At 39.2% G+C, this 22,806-nt stretch overlaps 1 protein-coding gene across 1 annotated transcript in view; it reads right to left on the bottom strand.

The window, feature by feature from the left end:
- The window catches only part of LOC102820530 (fatty acyl-CoA reductase 1-like), a 126,234-nt gene that overhangs the window by 71,136 nt on the left and 32,292 nt on the right, over positions 1-22,806 (bottom strand). The window contains exon 3 of the mRNA XM_006865775.1: positions 4,582-4,771. Within this exon, the coding sequence (XP_006865837.1) occupies positions 4,582-4,770 (189 nt within the window). The 5' untranslated portion in view covers position 4,771. The remainder of the gene's footprint in view (positions 1-4,581; positions 4,772-22,806) is intronic.

Genomic DNA, 22,806 nt, shown 5'->3' with positions numbered 1-22,806 from the left:
AGCAGTCAAGAGATCAGACGACGTATTGCATTGGGCAAATCTGCTGCACAGGAACTTTTTAAAGTATTGAAGAGCAGAGATGTCAGCTTGAGGACTAACATGTGCCTAACCCAAGCCATGGTATTTTCAATAACCTCATATGGATGCGAAAGCTGTACAGTGAATAAGGAAGATCGTAAAAAAATTGATGCCTTTGAGTTGTGGTGTTGGAGGAGAATACTGAAAGTGCCATGGACTGCCAAAAGATCTGTTTTGGAAGAAGTGCAACCAGAGTGCTCCTTGGAGGCCAAGATGGCTAAGCTTCGTCTCTCATACTTTGGACACAGTGTCTGGAGAGAACAGTCGCTGGAGATGGATGTCATGCTGGGTAAGGTGGAGGGTCAGAGAAAAAGACGAAGACCCGCAACGAGATGATCAGCCAGGTGGCATTACTGATGGCGTCAAGTGTGGCGGCGGTTGCGAGGTTGGCCCAGGATCGGACATACTTTCGTTTTGCTGTGCATGGGGTCGCTATGAGTCGGTTCCGACTCGATGGCACCTGACAACAACATACTGTATTCACTTTCCAGAATTAACTTTATGATGATGTTGTTACGTACCATGGAGTTGGTTCCGACTCACAGTGACCCTGCACAGGGTTTCCGAGGCTGTAAATCTTTACGGGAGCAGAATGCCTCATCTTTCTCCCGCAGAACTGCTGGTAGTTTCAAACTGCTGATCTTCAGGTTAGCAGCCTGATTTGTAACCACTATGCTACCAGATAAGTACTATTTAATTCAATCTTTACCCTCCAATGGAATTTCTCTTCCTGATACATTCCCATGAGTCAGGATTCTCACTCAGGGATGATTTTGTCCTCCAGAGGCTATTTGACAAAGTCTAGAGATATTTTGTCAAAATTTGGGATGGAAAAAAGAGAAAATACTACTGGCATTTAGTGGGTATAGGCCAGGAGTGTTAATAAATACCCTATAATGTATAGGACAGTCTTCCATGACAAAGCATTATCCAGCCCAAAATGCTGACGGTGCTGAAATTGAGATACCCTTCCACAAGTCAATGTCCCACTACAGGAAATCCCTTTTGCCTACATTCTTTATTCCTGTTTCAAATTCATAGTCGACCTTAACCTACAGGTTTCTTACTCACACTCACCGCTACTTGGCATAAAAAAGGGTTCGTTTCTATGGATTCACCAGTAATACTATCCAGAATGGGGACTAACCGGCCCTGCAGTAGGTTGTGCCAGGACTGAACTGATGCCTCAAGCTAAAAAGGACCTAATGTAATGAGACATCAATTGTAATCAAACATTTGGGGCAAAGCATTTTTATATTAAAAATGATGGTATTATGTTTAGGCTAAAACATTTTTTAAAAATCAAATTTCAACCTTTAAGTGGAAAATATTCATTTTCTATACATACTATACTTATACTGTGAAAGCAGTTCTAGGAGGTCCCAGAGGAGATGTCCACATCTTTCACATTTTACTCAAGCCCTCAATTCCAACCAAGACATCAACTCCAATAACCCCTCTATCTAATCTCTTCTTGACAATCTAGACTTTCTTTCTTCCCATCTGTCCCTTAAAAACTCTTATACACCATTTAGAAAGATAACCCGTCTTATTTATCTCTGAATCCAATCTTGTGAATCAAGTGAGGCACCCAGTTCTAAGTAGGCATAATAAGTGTTTCCTAGAAATAAAAAATGAGTAGAGTCCTGGTGTGGCACTGTAGGGTAAGCACTATACTGCTAACTACCAGGTCAAACCCACCAGTCTTTCCTTAGAAACTCTAAGCAGGGTCGCCATGTGTCAATACTGACTCAAACAGCACTTAACAAAAAAAACCCTTACTCAGGCCTGGCAGGGAGTAATTAAAACATAACATTACAGTGGTTTTATGACACAATGCCAAGATGAGTAGATACAGGGGGAGGTAGTAATTGAAAACAAACACACAAACATTTTTATTCAGGATAAACCATGCAGCTATAAGAAAATATAGTTGAGAAGACTGTTGTTATAAAATGCCATTGAGTCAATTCCGATTCTTAGCAACCCTATATAACAGGGTTTCTGAGGAACCACTGGTACGTGTGAACTGCCGATGCTGTGGTTCACAGTCCAGTGCTCAGAGACTCATCCAGACTAATCTGAATAGTTAAGAAGTTTAAGGAGAATTTCTGAATTTCTGAGACAGGATCTTTTATCTCAGAGTAAAAATAAATAAATAAAAGCAACATAATGAGGAATATCTGTTGCATGATGCCAAAGAAAAGCTAAAGTAATATGACAGTTAATCTCTACCTAAAGAGATCCTGGAGCAGGGCTGTCGGTTAATGAGCTGGACTGCAAGGTCAGTTTGAACCTCAAAGTTTTGCAGTTCAAGCTTACTAGTTGTTCCTTGGAAACCCTATACAGGGTTGCTATGAGTCAGAACTGATTCCATGACACTTAACAACTACAACAACAAAGAGAGAACATAAAAGTATATAATGTTCACTTAATATAAAAATGCAGGTTGGTGGTTATGGAGGATTTTGCTACTGTTTTGTTTTTAAACAAGTCTGTACGAATTTGATTATTCATTCAAATAAGTGGTCATTCTCATTCTGAAACTAATGCTATCATCAGAAATCCTTTCTGGGATATGGCTGCAGAATCAAATTCCTTACATGTATCTAAAATAAGTTCATAGTTTTCAATCACATCTGTTTCTGACCCCAACTTCATTCTCAGAGCCTTTACTGTTTTATGCTTAGGTTTGAATTGCGTCTAGGTATTTGTAAAAGTCAAATCTTTCCTCACAGTGGGAAAATTTGCTCATATTAGAGATATCAAAACAAAACCAGAGGCTATTCCCCAAATAGTATGAACAACAATATCATGACTAATTGCAACTGTCACAACTGTAATGGTAGAAATTTTCTAACAAAAATGGGGGGAGTAGTTAATCTTACAGTCTAGAAACAGAGGAGCCTAGGATCATCAAGGGAAAAGAACATGAGTGGAATGTGGGACCCTATCCAGAGAAGCAGCGACACCAGATATGGAGACAGAGATGAGGACATGGAGAGAGGGAGCAGCTGAGGACTCTGGACTCATGGAAAGAGAAAGACTGAGTGTTAGTGGCCAGGGGGCAGGCTTGCAGTGTGCCCTTTGGTTGTTTAAATGATTATATAATCCTGAGTGGGTTTGTGTACATCCCTCCCACCATCAAAAAAAACAAAACAAAACAAACAGAGGGAATAGAAGCAAATACTGCTGAATGATGATGCACCTTTCATTGCAATGAAACAATGATGTAAAACCAATGTTCTTCCATGTAAACTATCACTTAATTCACAATAAAAACTTCAAGAAAACGTTTGCTCTTAATTGGTACTTCTCAATGTGTGGTCTAAAAGTAAAAACTACTTGTGTGTGTGGTGGGAGGCATTTCAAAAGTTGCTGGGGAAAATGGAATTAAAAGATAATGGAATTTTATCCACAAAACTTTTGATGTCCCCCTCCCTACATATTTTCATAATAAAACAAAAATATTATTTGTGTTAGTCACTCTCATCCTTTCACAAGTATACTGGAGACTATTACCATTGCTCTAAGTCCTGGTGAGGCACTGGAGGCTGTGCTGTGTACTAGACTAAGCTCATCAGCCGGTCCTCATAAACCTCCCTACACTGTCACTATAAATTGTAACCTACTTGAGGACACGTAACATCAACAACAACAACCTCTAATGCAAGAGCGGGGAGTGTCTGGCCAGCGAAATCATTTGGTCTGACCCTGCCAAGGCAACTACAATTCCATGCATCACAGTACTGTTTTTGTTTCGAGTTGGTTCTGACCCATAGCGACCTTGTATAGGATTCCCAAGGAATGGCTGGTGGATATGAACCACTGACCTTGCGGTTCAAACTGACCTTGCAGTCTGGACATTATCCTGCAACGCCATGCCAGGGTGAGTTAATTAACTGTTTGACCAAACACAGCAGTATAATTTTTAATTCTATAATCTTGTATAGCCCACAAATGATGCTATAAATTTTGGTATAAAAATGGTTCCCACCCCTTCTCTAATGGAATGTGTGCTTATATACTATACAACCCCTCTGTCATCATGTTCCTTTTCAATTAATGAGAACATATGACAGATCTACCTCCTTACCGTTTGTGAGAACAACTGTGCCTAAAAATGTTAGTGTTATCAAAGCATAATGTCTTATAGCATAACAACTACCTCTTAATGTTATTCTGAAGTCTATTTAACATATCTACTAATCAGAAATAATATTCCTCAAATGTTTGAAAAACACACTTCAACTATATCATAAAGATCATTTAAGACCTTGTTACACACTTTTGCTCACCACAGAGGAAAGCTCATTTCTCTTACTGATCATACATCACAGCTCATTTATTGCCATCCTGTAGAAACTCCAGCTAGTGTTTTTTGGGGTTTCTTTTTTTCCCTCTCCCGAATACTGGAAACTAAACCAAGCTGTACAAGTACAATAACTATGCACACAAACACATACCTTTTTCTCCCCTCCACTGATCATTTTCCACACTTACCTTGCCACTAATGACTTCTTCCACTCGCTCTTGAGGTGTCTGTCCAGCTTTCTGCCTCACCAGAACATATACTGAATTCACCTTAGGACAAGACCTCAGCAACTTCTCCAGAAGCACCTTCCCTAGGAAACCAGTAGCTCCAGTAAGGAGGACATTTTTGCCTTCATAGTATTCTGGGATTGAAACCATTCTGCCTAAGAAAAACATGGAAAATAAGCATTAGTTCAAAGATTTGTATGTATTCTCAGCTACTAAATATCTCAGTATTTTAAAACAAAAACCACACCAAAACCACTGCCATCAAGGCAATTCTGGCTCCAGCAATCACCATAGGGACTCTAAGACTATGTATCTTTGCAGGAGCAGACAGGCTCATCCTCTCTCAGCGCAGCTAGTGTGTTAGAACTGCCAACCTCGTGGTTAGCAGCCCATTGCCTAACCCACAGCATCACCAGGACTCCTAAGAATTTTAAAGGACAGGCTAAAAATCTAAGACGAATGTTACCAAATGAGAACTCTTAACTTCTGGTTCACTGCAGTAAGTAAAAATAACAAGAAAGTACAATAATTACTCCTAATTTCTGTGCTTCCCACCCCCCCGGACTGCTTCATACAAGTCACTTACCTTCTGTAGGACTGAATTTCTCTAGTTCACTTTTTGTTAAAAGGTCTCTAAAAATCCCTTCCAGCAATAAGAATTCAACTCTTCCTTTAAACCTCAGCTAAACTCTAGCTAGAAACCGAATGGTGTTTCTCTGCCTCCAGAGGATTTATAAGAATGAATAGAGGTCAGCAGCAAGAGTAAGACTAAATTGCCTCACTTGTGTAACATGGCCAGGTATCATATTCACCTATCATCACCAGATGAAACAAGAAGAGGTAACACCAAGTCCTTCTTTCTACCTATTTTTAATGATAATATATTCAAAAAGGTGCTTAAGTGATAAATGAAAAATAAAACATGCACAAGGATTCATGCAATATCACTACATAAAGTTCAAACACATTCCAAACAATGTTATTTTTTGTTTAGAAACACAAACATAGATTATTAATAGATGCACACATATAATATTAATAGATGAATGATAAAAAATATAATCAGAGAAGAAAATTAGGAGCTGAATTCAACTGTATTTGTTTCATTTAAGCTGAAGAATAAATGCATACACTTTGTGTCCAGATTTTGCATTAACTTAAATAAGATATAAACAAGGAATAGTACCATATAACAAGTAAAAAAAAAAAAAAAAAAGATTACTTACTATTTCTAGAAGAAATGGAAGAGGCTGAATTAATACAGATGCCACAGCAAAAGAAACAGCAAGTCAAGCAAACCAAGCATGGGGAAGGACTATAAAGAGGCAAGAACTGTCCTTACCAGTCCCCTAACTAGAATCGGGGAGAAAATGCCAAGTCAGGATCAAGAAGCTAAATTAAAGTGTAGGGAAATCAAGGTAATTAAAGGATGGCTTACAGACCAACAGAGCCATTTATAACAGTCTTACTTCCTGTATTAACTTTGACTCCCAGGTTTAGCATCCAGATCTGCTTGAGGAAAGCATCCAGCACGGGTGCTAAGAACAAAAGAGAAGCAAGGCTGAGCCTAAGGTTGCTCAAGTACACAAGGGGCAAGGAGGGTTAAGGACAAAAGAAACAAAACCACCACACACACAAGAATCATCAGAGCACTATGTCTACACACACACACAAAAAAATCTAACACAGATATTCAACCTGTGGAACTGTAGGACAAGCACTAGACGTCAAGGTTAGTTGGAACCACAAAGTCGAGGTTCAAACTCACCAGCCACTCATCAGAAACCCTATATAGGGTCGCTGTGAGTTAGAACCGGCTTAATGGCACTTGACAACAACAACAAAATCCTACCTATCTGGCCCTTAAAGCAAACATATGCAGAGCTCTCAATCAGCAAAACCCATTTAGGGAAAGGCTCTTTTGGGAAATAAATAAAAATAAATTCTTTTAAATTCCTCAAATTAAAGAAGAAAACAGCATCAGGTATTGTAATTAACCATCCTGTTGCTATTGTGTGCTGCCAAGTCAGTTCTGACTCACAATGACCCTGTATGGGGTTTCCAAGGAGCAGCTGGTATGTTTGAACCACCAACCTTGAGGTTTTGCAGTCCAGCACTTATCCTATAAAGCACACCACACCAGGACTCTAACCATCCTAATCCTTCAAATATATGAACAGATAATCAAGGGTCACTTGGTACAGTAAACCTTGCAAATGCTGGAACCTGTATTAAGGCAGAAACTTGTCAGAGAAGGAAAATGCAAATTTTCCACCAGAAATAAGTGATAGACAAGTAGTAAGACTGCACCTTGCCACAAAACATGGAAATACAAGGCAGGTGCCATCAAAGTCCAGCTCTCACAATTTTTACTGTTTTTAAGAAATATCAAAACATATTAAAAACAACAACAAAAAATGTACATAACCAAGAAAGAAATCAAGATCATGAAAAAACTAAGCAGAACTCAAATTCTAGTAAATATTATCCAAACTACTCACAAGAATATTACATCCATAAAATCATAGTAAAATACTATGAAAAAGAAACAAAGAATAAGAAAGTCCCTGGAAATCAGAAATTCAATGTACATTAAAAAATTCACAAATAGATTATTAGAACTACTAAGTGAATTTAATAAGGTTACTGAATAGAATTTAATATAAAAGCAAATACATATAATTCTATACATATATCAACAACAAACAAAACTAAGTAAAAACACACAAACCTATACAGCGTATAGTACCAGTAAAAATACCAAAAAATAAAAACAAATCTAAAAGATATTTAGACTGCTATTCTGGAAACTACAAAGTAGTGAAGAACTTTAAAAATACTTAAATAAATGGGAGGGTATATTATATTACTAAATTGGAAGATTCAGTATTATGAAAATGTCAACTCAACATTTTTGGATTCAATAAAATGTCAATCAAAGCTAAGTTGTATTTATGTGTGTGATGAAATGGGTCGAGTCAACAATGTTTATGGAAATGCAAAGGGCCAAGAATGGCAAAGCCCAACACAAACTTCCATTACCATACATCAAAATTTGTTACAAAACTATGGGGAGATGGTACTGAGATGAGACGGGAATGGCAGTGAGTCAAACTGGATAATCAGTCCTATAGACAAAAAAAGACATCTTGACTAGTGTCTCGTTGTTGTTGTGAAGTGCCTGCAAAAATGAATTCCAAGTAAACTGCAGATCTAGGTAGAATAGTGAAAAGTTTCTAGATAATAAGAGAGGAGAACATCTCAATGAGTTTGGGGAAGCTGAATATTTCCTAAATAATTTTTGACATTTCTCAGCAAAAAGTGCTAACCAATGAAGAAAATACTGATAAATTAGACCACAATAAAAAAAACCAAGAACTCTGTTCACTCCAAGACACTATCAATAAAAAGAAAAGGCAAGCAGAGGAAAAAATATTTGTAATATAGGAGCACTACTGGCACAGTGGTTAAGCATTAGGCTGTTAACCAAAAGGTCAGCTGTTTGGATCTACTAGCCTCTCTGTGGGAGAAACATATGGCAGGCAATCTTTTTCAGTATAGATTTACAGCCTCCAAAACCCTGTCCTGTCCTACAGGCTCACTATGAGTCAGGATCACCTGGACAGCATAGGGTTTATTGGTTGGTCTTTGTTTTTTTGTTGTTGCTGTTTTTAAGAATGACAACAAATCAATATTTAGAATATGTTTGTTGTTGTTGTCAGGTGCCATCAAGTCGGAACCGAGTCCTGGGCCAACCTCACTCCCGCTGCCACACTTGACGCCATCAATGATGCCACCTGGCTGATCCATCTCATTGGGGGTCTTCCTCTTTTTCTCTGACCCTCCACCTTACCCAGCATGACATCCTTCTCCAGCGACTGTTCTCTCCTGACAATATGTCCAAAGCATGAGAGACGAAGCTTAGCCTTCCTGGCCTCTAAGGAGCACTCTGGCTGCACTTCTTCCAAAACAGATCCATATTCCAAAATAGAATATGTAAAGAACTACAAATCAGTAAAAGCACAGATTGTTGTTGCTGAATGCCGCTGAGTTGGTTCCAACTCTGTACAAGGTTTCCAAGTAAAAGCTGTTGAGTCTGAACCGCCAATCTTGCATTCTAGTGCTTTATCCCACAGCATCACACCAGGACTCCTAAAAGCACAGATTAGCCAATGGACAAATGGGCAAAGACTGAACAGACATATTACAAAGGAAGGTATCTAAATGGCTTCAGAAACCTACTGTCATCAAGTCAATTCTGACCCACTGTGACCTTATAGGGCAGAGTAGAACAGACTGAAAATCTTATACAGGAGCTGACAGTCTTCATCTTTTTCCCTCAGAGTAGTTGGTGACTTTGAACTACCAACCTTGCAGCTAGCCAGTTAGCAACTCAAGGCTTCCAAGTGGCCAATTAGCACAGCAAATGGGTCTCAGCTTCATTAGTTAAAAAGAAAATGCAAATTAAAAAACACGAAGTGTGATATAATGGTGTATCATTCTCCCCCTCCAGAGTAGCTAAAACAGAAAAGACAATGCAACTGGAACTTTCATTTACTGGGAAGGACACAATGCAACTGGAACTTTCATTTACTGCTGGAGGAAGTTCAGATTGGTACAACTCTTAAGTGTGGTGGTGTTGTTAGGTGCTATCAGATCAGTTCCAACTTAATAAAAACCCAATTTACTGGGGGCACCTCATATGCATGTGAAAGTTGGACAAGTAATAAGGAACACAGGAGTAGAACCCATGCATTTGATTTATGGGGTTGACAAAAAATACTGGAAGTATCATAGACTGCCAGAGGAATGAACTAATCTGTTTTGGAAGAAGTATAGCCAGACTGCTCCTTAAAAGTGACGATGGCTAGACATCATCTCTTGTACTTCGGACTTTGTAAGAAGGAGCAGTACCTGGAGAAGGACATCATGTTTGATAAAGTGGATAGCCAACAACAAAGATGCAGGCCCCCAGCAAGATGGATTGGCACAGTGGTAGCAGTAATGGGCTCAAGCATAACAGTAACTGAGAGGATGGTGCAGAACTGGGCAACATTTCACTCTGTTTTGCATGGGGTTGCAATGAGTCAGATGGACTTGATAGTACCTAACAACAAGAGCAATTCTACCCCTAATTAAATACCCAACGGAAATAATCAGTGATACTATAGATATATCTTTTTGCAGCTCACCAGCTGCTCCTCGGAAACCCTATACAGGGTCGCTATGAGTCGGAACCAACTCAACAGCACTTAACAACAATAGATATACCTTTTTGCATGTGAGTTATTTGGCTAACCAATACTTAAGAGTTCTTTCAATTTCATTTGCTATAACATGCACCAAACACTCACAATGTTCATAGCAGCATTACTCAACCTGGTCCCAAATTAAAACAGTCTGGTGCTCATCAACAGTATATTGTATCAACTGTCATGTATTGCATTTGTACTGAATATTATACAACAATGAACATGACAGAGTTTCCACTACACAGTATGGATGAATCTCACAAAAAGAAAACTGAGTCAAAGAAGCAAGGTACCAAAAAATGTGTACTTTATGATACCATTTATATAATGTAAAAAAAGCAAGCAAAACTCATTCTTTGGTTAAAAGACAAAACAATAGTTACCTTGTAAGGAAAAAGCAGGCTACTTCTAATGTTTTTGATCTGGATAGTTCATTTAACAAAATCCATCAAGCTACACACATAGGATTTAAGGACTTTCTAAATATATGTTATACTGCAATAAAAAAAACACAAATACAGTGACCATATATGTCTTGGCTTGTCTGGAACAAGCCTGGTATTCCAGATCCATTTTGAACAGAATCTCTTCTCATTCTCAAAAGTGTACTCATTACCCACTGCCATCAAGTTGTTTCTGATTCACAGTAGGTCCAGAGAAGAAAACAGAAATGGTCCAAGGGGTTTCCAAGGATGCAATCTTTACAGAAGTAGATCACCACAGGTGCTTTCAAACCACTGACATACCAATAAGCAGTTGAGCACAAAACCACTGAGCCACCAAAACTCCTCGAAAAGTGTACCAGAGTGGAAAATAAATTACATGGTCCCCCTGGATGTAACCTGCTTCAACCTTGAGACCATTCCACTCAAGATTTCAACAACTGAAAGCCTAATAAAATCACAAATCATTAAAATTAAAATGCTCATAACTATGGGAGACAAAAATTCCATATCAATACACCTAATAAATTAGGTTATGTTGTTGTTAAGTGTCATCAAGTCGATTCCGACTCACTGCGACCCTGTACAGGGTTTCCTGGAGTCCTGGTGTGGCACTGTGGGTCACTGCACTAGACTGAAAAGTTTGACTGCTAATTGAATTTTTAAATAATTCAATAATTTAAATTATTTTTTAATTTAATTAAATTGAATAATTTAAATCAAACTATTGTGAATCAATAATTTGATCCACAAGGTCAGTGGTTCAAGCTCACCAGCCGTTCCTCAGAAATCCTATACAGAGTTGCTGTGGGTTGGAACCAACTTGACAGCACTTAACAACAACAATGTAAGGTTTCCTAGAAGCAGCTGGTAGGTTTGAACCACCAACCTTGTGGTTTACAGTTCAGTGCTTATCCTACAGCACCACACCAGGAGTCCAATAAACTGGGTAGATACTAACAAAGTTTTAGAAATTTCGCTAAATATACGTTAAACACATCGTGTCCTGAGAACATGACCTAGAATGAGCTGTCTAATTCTTTTTAAAAAAAAGCTTTTATTGTGAATTGAGTGATAGTTTACATGGCACAACATCAGTTTTGCACTCAAGCAATCATATTTTGTTTCATTGCAATGATTATCATCTGCTCCATGCACCATCGGTTAACAGTATTTGACTCAATTTCCTCTCTCTCTCTCTCTCTTTTTTTTAATGCACATGAAACATTCAGGAATATATAATCATTTAAACAACCAAAGATCACATTCTACATGCCTGCCTTCTGGCCACCAGCACACAGCCTTTCTCTTTCCATGAGTCTAGAGTCCTCAAGCTGCTCTATTTCACCATGTCATCACACCTCTGCCTCCATCTCTGGTGTCACTGCTTCTCTGAATTGGGTCCCCATTCCATTCATGCTTTTCCCTCTTGATGGTCCTAGGGTCTTCTGCTCCTGGAATATAAGATTAGCTACTCTCCCCTTTTTGTTACACTACTTCTACCTTTAGAGCTGTGACAATCATAATTAGTCATGATAACAATTACTCACTATTGAATCAAAAGAATCCTATTCCCATTTTCTGTCTTTTTCACCAGACCCATCTAGACAAGATGAAAACTATTCAGTGGGGATTCTACCCTCACCCCCTCACTTTGAAACTAAGCACACTCATGAAAACTTGTAAGCCAGTCACTTCGTGCCTTTATGGCTCCCCCATTTTAGGCAGCCAATGTCTAAGTTGCCCATCCCTATCAACCCTGTGTACAGAGAGGATAAGTTTGATCCTTGATGAGAAAACCTCTTCCTCTCAGTTGGTATTTTGAGCTATCTAATTCTTTAAACTTCGTTTTCTTGAGAAATAAAAATTTATTCTGCCATAAAGGGATATGTAGTTCTGATACATACTACAACATGGATGAACCTTAAAAACATTATTCTAAACTTAATAGGGAGTCCTGGTGGGCTACTGTAAAGTCAATAGTTCAAACCCACCAGCTACTCCTTAGAAACCCCACACAGGGTTGCTATACATCAGAACCAACTTGGCAGCACTTAACAACAGCACAATGTTAAATAAAGCAGCTACAAAAGAACAACCAATGTGTGGTTTCACTTCTATGTAATACTTGAAATAGGGATATACACAGACAAAAGCAGATTAGTAGTTACCAGGGGCAAGAAGGATGGAAGAATAATGGGTGCTGAGTTTCTGTTTGAGGTGATGAAAGTTTTGGAAAAAGATAATAATGATGGTTACAGAACACTGAAATTTAACTCATGTCACTGAATTATGCACTTAAAAATAGCAAAAATTTTGTTGTACATTTTTACTATAATGCTGCTGCTGTTGTTATCATCAAGTAGGTTCCAACTCATAGTAACCCTGTTACTATGGCAATTTGAACCCACCAGCTATATCTTAGGTTAACATGAAGTTACACTGGAGAAGTAGCTGTTACTGGGTACTGTCAAGTCAATTACAATTCATAGCAGCTCTTCAGGATAGAGCGGTTGTCATCTTTATGGGAGCAGACGGCCACATCTTTCCCCTGCAAAGTCACTGGTGGGTTCAAACTGCAACCATTGTACTACCAGAACTCCTCATCCTGGCATGGGGTGGGACCGAATCCTATGTGATTGGAGTTCTTATAAAACAGAAGATAAACAGAAAAAAGGAAAAGAGGCAGGACACCATATGACACTACAGCTACAAGCCGAAGAATAGTTGGAGCAACAAGTAGTTAGAAGCATGAAACAGATGTTGTCTCAGAGCCATCAAAAGCAATCAAAATAGCCAATACATTATTTGGGCTTCTGTTCTTATGAGCCACCCAATTTATGATATGTCATTATAGCAGTCCTTGGAAACTAACACAGAGTGTTTGCAGATGCAATTAAGTTAAGATGAGGTCCAGTGATTGGTGTCCTTATAAGAAGAGACACAGAGAGGCATAAAGAGAAAGGCAAGAGGTTGAAATGATGTGTCAACAAGCCAAGAAACAACAAGGATCGCCAGTAACATAGAGGTTGACACAATTCCTGAAAAAAGATTCTCCCCTCCGAGTCTTCAGAGACAGTCCTGCTGATACCTTGATTTCAGGTTCCCAGCCTCCAGAACTGTGAGAATGAATTTCTGTTATTCTAAGTCACCAGTTTTTGGAAATTTATCATGGCATCCCTAGTAAACCAATACAATCCTTTTTCCTGGAGAGATTCATTTACTTGTAGGTTTCCGACTGGTGATGGTGTGCCTTGGAATTGGTTCTGATTCACAGTGACCCAGTATAGGGTTTCCAAGGCTGTAAATCTTTATGGGAGCAGAAAGCCTAATCTTTCTTCCACAGAACAGCTGGTAGTTTCAAACTGCTGACCTTGAGGTTAGCAGCCCAATTCATAACCACCATGCTTTCAGACTAGGAAAAACATTTGCTTTTTAATTACTAAAGTAAGCTGTTTTTATCTCTGCACTACTCACCCACTAAGGAGTCCTGGTACCCTAGTGAGTTATCCATTGGGCTGCTAACTGCAAGGTCAGTAGTTCGAATCCACCATCTGCCCCATGAGAGACAGAAGAGGCTTTCTACGCCTGTAAAGATTTACAGCTTTGGAAACCCTATATATAGGATCACTATTGAGTCGGAACCACCTCGATGGCATGCAACAGCAGCAAAGCATGCCTTAAGAAAGAACATATGCACCTGCTCCAATTCACCTGCAAATTCCACTTACATACATAATGACACATTTAGAAATGAATCTCATTCATGACCCAGGAATTATCTATAGTTTTAGTAGGCGGAATATACCCAGATAATTCCTCTACCTTGTTCTCAAACTTGGAGATGAAAGTGTGGAACAAGGAGAGCTCCTATACACTACTAGTCCAGCAGTTGTTTCTCGATATATCTACCATCTAGGTCTATACACTCGTCTGACGGCGATATTTCCACCATTCTTTGCCCTGATGGCACAGTGAGTTAAGCACTGGGCTGCTAAGCAAGCGGTCAGCAATTCAAAACCACCAGTTGCTTTGTGGAAGGCAGAAGAGGCAGTATGCTTCCAAAAGATTTCATTCTGAGTCGAAATCGACTGGACAGCAGTAGGTTCTGGGTTTTAACCTTTCCCTAAGGAATTCTGCATTCTTCAAATTAGATCACATCAAAAGTCAGTTCTGGCATCCTCAAGGAACTCAAAGCATGTTCGTTTTCAACATTCTTTGAATACTGGAAACAAAAGCAGTCAGAAGGGGCATAATCAGGACTGGGATGCACTACAGTCTTCTTAAGAACTTCTCAGGGCAGCCCTGAAGGAGCAGGTGCATTGTCGTGTGGAAAAACATTCTTTAAACTTTCCTGTTTTATTTTCTCACGGTGCAGTTTTCAATTTTCTTAGTATTTCTTCATAATGAGCCCCCATGATCATCTTATATTCTTTGAGAAAGTCTGTGAAAATTACCTCTTTGGAGTCCCAAAAAAGTCACCAAAACCTTCTGAGCTTCTATCTCTGTGCCTTGAATTTAACTGATCCAGCAGATTCCCTCGGCCTTATGATTATATTTGGTAAATCCAAATCTTTTAAGTGAATAAGACTAACATTGTGTTGAGAAGAGTATTTATCCTTCTTTTGCTAAATCCTTAAGACTCAAATTTTCATTTTATTTCTTTACTTGATGGAAAATCTACTAGATTAAAAGTCAGATGAGTACTTATCTATAAAACTGTTTATGAACAGGACTCTAGCAGGCTGTATTTCTCAATGGAATGTTAAAAATCCTATCTGTAATCTAATGTTGACCTAGGGAGTAGCTGCCCTTCTCTTCCATCTCTTTAGATTTACCAGGCTCACAGAGCACACAGTACACTGAAGTGAAATGCACTGAACTACCAAGTATAGACTGGCCCTACCTCTTACGTATCTTTCAGTAACAATATTCATTGAACTGACCCAGCAACTTAGTATGGTATGGCTCCATGTTTTAGCTGCTACAAACATATTTAGGAAAACTAAACTGTGAATCTGAAAGTCTCAATCAAGTTCAATCTAATTTCATATAAATGTCTATCATCTACATATATACCACGATGAACAAGACTCTAGAAGACTCAATGCATTTGATTATGGTGCTGTGCTGGAGAAGAATATTGAAAAGTACCATGGACTGTCAGAACAAGAAGCAATCTGTATTGGAAGAAGTACAACCAGAATGCTCCTTCAAAGTGAGAATGGTGAGACTTTGTCTCTCCTACTATGGATATATTATCAGAAGGGACCAGTCCTGTAAAAGGGACATCATGTTTGGAAAAGTGGAGGCTCGGCAGAGAAAAGGAAGACTCACAGCAAGATGGAATGACAATGTCAGCAACAATGGACTCAAATATAACAATAACTGTGAGGATGGCTCAGGACTGGGTAGCGTTTTCACTCTGTTGTGTATAGGGTCACTATGAGTTGGAACTGACTTGACAGCACTTACCAACAACACAGATGTAGCTAAAAGTGGGTATATTTAGTTGCCTTTCTATTAAAATTACTTAGCATGTAAACAAACTTAAAATCAGAATCTACCAATGCTAGAGGTGCTGGGAGAGCAAATGGACAAATATTTCATTAATCTACATTTTAATTCTAATCAGGTATGATTCCTGTGTTTAACGCAACCACATTCAAAACTGCTTTGTATTAATTTTTAAATTCTTAGCTCATTCTCTTACAGAACCAAAGTCTCAGCAGGATGATGGTCCCTTGGCAAGAGTACTGAAGGAAACTCAAACAGCAGACAGAAAACTGAATTAATGTTGTTTTAAGATCCCTTTGGAGTCCATGACTGAATAACTAAGAACAAAAAGAACCTCAAATATCTTTAAAAAGAGGGCATTAATTTCAAAATATCTTAAAAACAAGAGGTGGCAAACAAACAGGAAGCTGGCTGTTTAGCTGGTCCTTGTTTTAAATAATAATTTCCAACATTCCCCAAATATTCAGAAAAATTAAATATAAATGAGAAAGACATACAACAAAGGAACCAGTTCAGTATAAAAATCTATGATCTATAATATCACTGGTTGGTGGTGGGTGTGTGCTGTTGACTCATAGCAATCCTGTACATGGTTTCTTAGGCTGTAAATCTTTCTTCCATGAAACAGCTGATGGATTTGAAATGCTGAAGCCCAAAGTGTAATGCAACTCATAGCCAAAAGTTGATGGTTAGAACTCACCCAGAGGTGCCCTGGAAGAAAGTCCTGGCAGTCTGCTTCTGAATGGTAACAGCACTGAAAACCTTGAGGTACAGATCTACTCTGTAGCACATGGGGTTGCCATGAGACAGAACTGACTTGTCAGCAAGATGGGAGAGAAGTGTTATCAAGGCTACATTTAAAGAAGTAGAATGGGAGATATTGTTGCAGCCATCCTTAGAAAACACAATCTGCTACAAGCAACATCAAGTGAACCAGCTGCCATCAAATTGATCGCAACTCACGGTGAATCCCATGTGTGCCAGAGTATAACTGTGTTCCACAGGGTTTCAATGGATGATTTTTTTGATCAGTAGATAGATTACCAGGCCTTTTTTTGTTTATTTAAATACATACAAAGTTTATTAAAAATAGGCTGCAACTAAAATACAGTAGAAATGGAAAAATGGCAGCAGTTTTGAGGTTTTTTTCCAAAATAATGCACAATTATGAAAAACACTTTTACACATATTCACAGCTGACCTAATTGTCCAAAGATGCCAAACAGGCCTTTTTTTCAGATGTGTCTCTGCAGCCTTGACCCTACAACTTAATGGTTCTTAAACAAGTGTGTTAACCACTATACCACTTAAGGACTCCAGCATCAAATGAAGTAACTACTTACACTCTTGAGATTATCAACCATCAACCTAAGTAGGTCCTACTTCATGGAACTAGAGAACAAGGAACTTTTTCTTGCTATTGCTGCTGCTGGTGGTGGTGGTGGTGTGCAGTGGCATTGGTTTTGACTCATAGCTACCCCGTATAGGGTTTCCACAGCTGTGAATCTTTATGGGAGCAGAAAGTCTCATCTTTCTCCCACACAATGGCTAGTAGTTTCAAACTGCTGACCTTGTGGTTAGCAGCCCAACACGTAACCACTACACTACCAGAGCTCCTTATTGTTAAGTGCCATGAAGTCTGTTCCAATTCACAGCAACCTGTATAGGGTTTCCAAGGTTTTTAAAATTCTTTGCAGGAACAGAAAGTTTCATCTTTCTCCTGCTGAGCAGCTGGAGGGCTCAATCCACTCACCATGTGGTTCACAGTCCAGTGCTTATCCTGTACTCACTGTGCACCACATTTTTTAAATCATTCGAAACTCCTTTTTTTAAAAAAAAGCTTCCCCCCACAGATGTCATACTTTGAAATATTTTGTATACCCAATATCCTCATTTACTAAATAACAATGTACTTCATTACCACTTGACGTCATAATTCTAACCAAAAACAAGCCAATTCATTGCAGGTTAAGACTGAAAGTGCCCCATCTTTGTAGGTAAACTATAAACTTTTGTAAAAAGGTACAATGGCATCAGAGGTCCCGTCACTTCACGAGGGGAAGAATCAGCAGCAGTAGCCCAAGGCTGATTCCTTTGAAGCAGAAGTTGGACTACCTCCTCTAGCTAACCTTTTTACCAATACTGACACCAACCATTCTTCCCACAGCACTCTGCTTCTCCACTGGGTTTGATAATTCATACAATGGCCACACAGAACTCAGACAAAATTCACAATTAGATTGGTTTATTCAGGGAAGTAACCATTACAACTTAAGACCAACAATGATTCAAATTATGGTTCTTCAGTTAAGAGAGCTTCTAAGCGCTTTCTGTCAGCTCCTTGTCCTGGCCTTTGCCTTACTGGGGGGGGGGCAAGTGTTTCCAAGCTCTTTAGCACTGTTAAAAAGGTGCCCAGAGGCATTCCACTCCACCAGCAAGTCTCCTGCCCAAATGCACTCTGTGGGTTGGCACACACCAATCACATCGTCTCCCATCAGTCTCCTGGTTCTGTTGCCACTATCTCTCCATGCAGCTTACCACTAACTCACAACATCCCCACTGATTCAAAACTAGTGTCCTGGCTCTATGGGGTTGTCAGTGCAGGGACCCAGGTCCCAACAACACACTCACTCCTAGTTCTTCTTTCTTGCTAGCAGTGAAGACCCCACTTCCCACTTCTGGGATAGCTCATGGTAAGACTAGCAGGATGGCACATATGCGATATGCTAATAACACAACCTTGCTTGCAGAAAGTGAAGAGGAACTGAAGCACTTGATGAAGATCAAAGATTACAGCTTTCGATATGAATTAAATCTCAACATAAAACAAAAATCCTCACTACTTGATAAATAAGCAAAATTACAATAAACAGAGAAAAGAATAAAGCTATCAGGATTTTATTTTATTTGGATCTACAATCAATGTTCATGGAAGTAGCAGTCAGAAAATCAAAGAACATTCTGTATTGGGCAAATGTGCTACAGGAAAAGATCTCTTTACAGTGTAAGGAGGCAATGATATAATTTTGAAGACGAAAGGATACCTGATCCACGTCATATGCCTCATATGCATGTGACCCAGGACAATGAATAAGGGAGACTGAAGAAGAAATGAAGCATTTGAGTTATGGTGTTGTCAAAGAATGTTAAATATACCATGGACTGACTGCCAGAAGACCACACAAATCTGTCTGGGAAGAAGTACAGCCAGTATGATCCTTAGAAGGTAGACTGGTGAGGCTTCATCTCAGTTGTGTTGGACATGTTATCAGGTGGGATCAGTTCCTGAAGGTCAATGAAAAAGAGGAAGACCCTTAACAAGTTGGATTGGCACAGTAGCTACAAATCCTGGAAAGGTCATGAGGATGGCAAAGGATCAGGCAGTGTTTTGTGTTGTTGTACAGTGTCACTATAAACTGGAGCTGACTCAATAGCACCTAAGAACAAATGAAGCAGAACTGACTTGCTGGCAGTGGGTTGGGTTTGGTTTTTTGGTGCATGGTCATTTGGTGGGAGTTACAAAGAATTATATTAATACAGTGCACCATAACACTCCATTAGAGAGTAAATAAAAATTTTATGGAAAGGATAATTACATTTTCTGAAAGAATACTCACACTCGATGGCACCAACAAGAGAACCAATCTCTTCATTAGGATTCCATACACCTTATTTGCATGGACCCACCCCTCCAAGAGTTCTCTGTACCTTATATACACATGCAAATTGTCCAATCCCCATGGTAAGCCATAATTCACATAATACACTGTTGTTGTTGCTGTTGTTAGAGTTGGTTCCAACTCATAGTGACCCTACATAATAAGATTTCCAAAAGGAGCTCTGGTAGCACAGCGTTTACAAGTCAGGCTGCTAACCTCAAGGTCAGCAGTTTGAAACTACCAGCCGTTCCGTGGGGGAAAGTTGAGGCTTTCTGCCCCCATAAAGTTTGACAGCCTCGGAAACCCTGTAAAGAGTCTCTATGAGTCGGAAACAACTCCATGGCACACTACCACCACCACCGCCACAAGACTTCCGAGGCTTTTAAAATCTCACAGGAGCAGAAAGCCTCATCTTTCCTACATGGAGCAGCCGGCAGGCTCGAACTACAGTCCAGTACTTACCATATGGAACCATCCTGCTCCCATCTATTTACATAGCCCCACCCAATCACTATGTGGGAGTTAAAAGACCATGCATGGCTGAAAGAGCCATATCAAGTAATTCAAGGTTCCACAACTTTAAAAGATTTTCTGACACTCTCATCTGGAGGCATATTGAGAACCAGAGGTCTAATGTCTTTTCTACTATTATTTTGGTACCTTCAGAAACTATCTGTATAAATACTTTGATTAAGATTCAGAACAAAAGAAAACCTCTTCTAAAAATAAGCTTTTGTAAACTAAATAAAAGCAAAAAAAAAAATTTTAATCAAGGACCAAAATGTAAACTCAATATACACAAATTAGTTATTGTATGTAGTCCAGCTGATAAGAATAGTAGGATTACCTTTTACCTTTTTCAAAAATGAAGGCTCATACAACATCCCCCCTCCCTCCCCTCTCCCCACAAAAACAGAATAGCTCTAGCATCTTGGTTAACATTTCTTTTTCAATAAAAGATACTAATGTCCAACTCTGTTGTAAGCACCCATTGAAGGAGATACAATGGCCACTCTGTTTGCCAACACAGGCACTGATACACCAATATTTAACTCTCTGTGTCCCATTTTCTAAGGTATTTCTCATTGGTAAGGAATTTAAATAGGTTCATTAGCTCTTATGCCACTATACAACTATTTTGCACACTGCTGTTGCTCTGTAAAATAATGCTTATTTAGCAAGAGTTAAAATGCCTCTAGGACCTTATTCTCTTGGAAAATGTTACACATTGGGGAAAATCAGAATCAGTATTCCCTTGAGTGAACGCAAGCTTAAAAAGTCAAGTTCTACTCCATCAGCAGAAAATGTCAATTCTACAGTAGTAAAATTGTCTGTGACAAGACAAAAACAGGTCTAGCAATTAGTTAAATTACTAAGATGGGGAAGTGGAGGGTTGAGAAAGGCAGAAACCCAACAGTTTCAATGCTTGCAAGAACTCATATCCGATTCCATTCCTGGGGAAAATAACATAAAAAAGTAACTCCTATAAGTTATACATGATTTTAACAAAAATGTTCTTACCATCATAAAAACATTTTCATATTAAGAAATGAAACTGAAATGAGTACTTTCAGACTCATCACAGCAAAATACAGTATTACAATATATAAAAGTATACTACTATTTTACTATACTACGAATGCCCTGGACTCCTGGTGAGGTGCTGCAGGAGCAGCACTCTCTGTGAACACACGTCAGCAGTTTAACACCACCAGCTGCTCCTCGGAAACCCTACACAGGGTCATTATGAGTCTACTCGATGGCACTTAACAACAGCAACACCAATGCCCTGGTGTGCTGCTGTAGGGTAAGCACTGGACCGTAAGGTCAGTTTGAACCACAGGCCAATGGGTCAAACTCATCAGCTGCTCCTTGGAAACCCTATACAGGGTCACTGCGAGAGTCAGAATCAGCTGGATAACACTTAACAACAACCAATAATTAAAGGAGCCCTGGTTGCATAATGGATTACAGGCTGGGCTACTTACCACAAGGCCAGCAGTTCACATCTACCAGTCCCTCCATGGGAGAAGAGGAGGTTTTCTGCTCCCATAAAAATTTACAGCCTCAGAAACCCTATACAGGGTCTCTATGAGTTGGCACTGACTCGGCACACAACCACCACCACCAATAATGAAGAGCCCTGGAGGTACAGCAGCTAAATGCTTGGCTGCCAACTAAAAGTTTGGCAGTTTAAACCCACCCAGCAGCTCTTTAAGTGAAAAATGTGGTAATCTGTTCCTATAAAGATCTGTCCAACAGGAAATCAACTTGCTGATAATTGGTTTTGGATTTCACCAACTGATTTCTCAAACTTTTCCAACACAGCAAGGGAAAGTGAAAGAAATTTCTCTGCTTAAAAATTCATGAGTTGTACATTTGACTCCATAATATGCCTAAGATTTTAATTTTAAAGTATTTCATTCAGTACACTGGGTAAAACTTACGTTACAAAAAACCATAACATTTTTACCCTGAATACTAGATGTACACTACATACAGGTTTACCCCAAAATAGGCTCAAAGGACTAACTATATTTGTATATCTTCTGTAGGTATGATCTTATTGAAAACTGCTGAAACCTATTCATGAAGATTAATATCCTTCAGAACAATTAAGAAGGATCAAAAACAGTCTGGTTGAACAGTCCTCCTAGGCAGCACTTACCAAATCCTGGTAAATGGGGTTGGGAAACCATACACTTTATCCTAGATGAGGGGATTAACAAAGTGCATTAGCATATCAAAGACTTCAAAATGTCCTGAGGCAAAGGAATCCCTGGAACTCTAACCTCACCCAGCCCTTGAAAATTTCCCCAGCACTGCTAAGGAAACAAAGTTCATGAAAAACTCATTGATTAGTATATCAGGCTTTCTAAAGTAAGGATTTCCAGAAATGGGCCAAACCTCTGGATGGACTACAAATGATTCAAAATACGTAACTTTTACCTCCACTGGTGCCAAAGGCTACTTATGAATAAACTACTAACTCAGTAAGTAAAGAAGTACAAAAATGAACAAGTTAGTAAAACATAAACAGATACATTTGTAGTCAACTAGTAAGTCTGGCTGCTGCAACACTGTAAACTCCCTACCACATATTGTTGTTGTTAAGTGCCGTGGAGTCGTTTCCAACCCATAGCGACCCTGTACAGGGTTTCTGAGGCTATAAATCTTTACGGGAGCAGAAAGCCTCATCTTTCTCCCGCAGAACAGCTGATAGTTTCAAACTGCTGACCTTGCAGTTCGCATCCCGACTCGTAACCACTACGCTACCAGAGCTCCTTTACACACACTCAAAACTGAAATGTGCTC

This window comes from Chrysochloris asiatica, unplaced genomic scaffold (genome assembly GCF_000296735.1).
Source record: "Chrysochloris asiatica unplaced genomic scaffold, ChrAsi1.0 scaffold00083, whole genome shotgun sequence".
Taxonomy (NCBI): domain Eukaryota; kingdom Metazoa; phylum Chordata; class Mammalia; order Afrosoricida; family Chrysochloridae; genus Chrysochloris; species Chrysochloris asiatica.
This window is presented reverse-complemented; position numbering and strand designations above follow the sequence as displayed.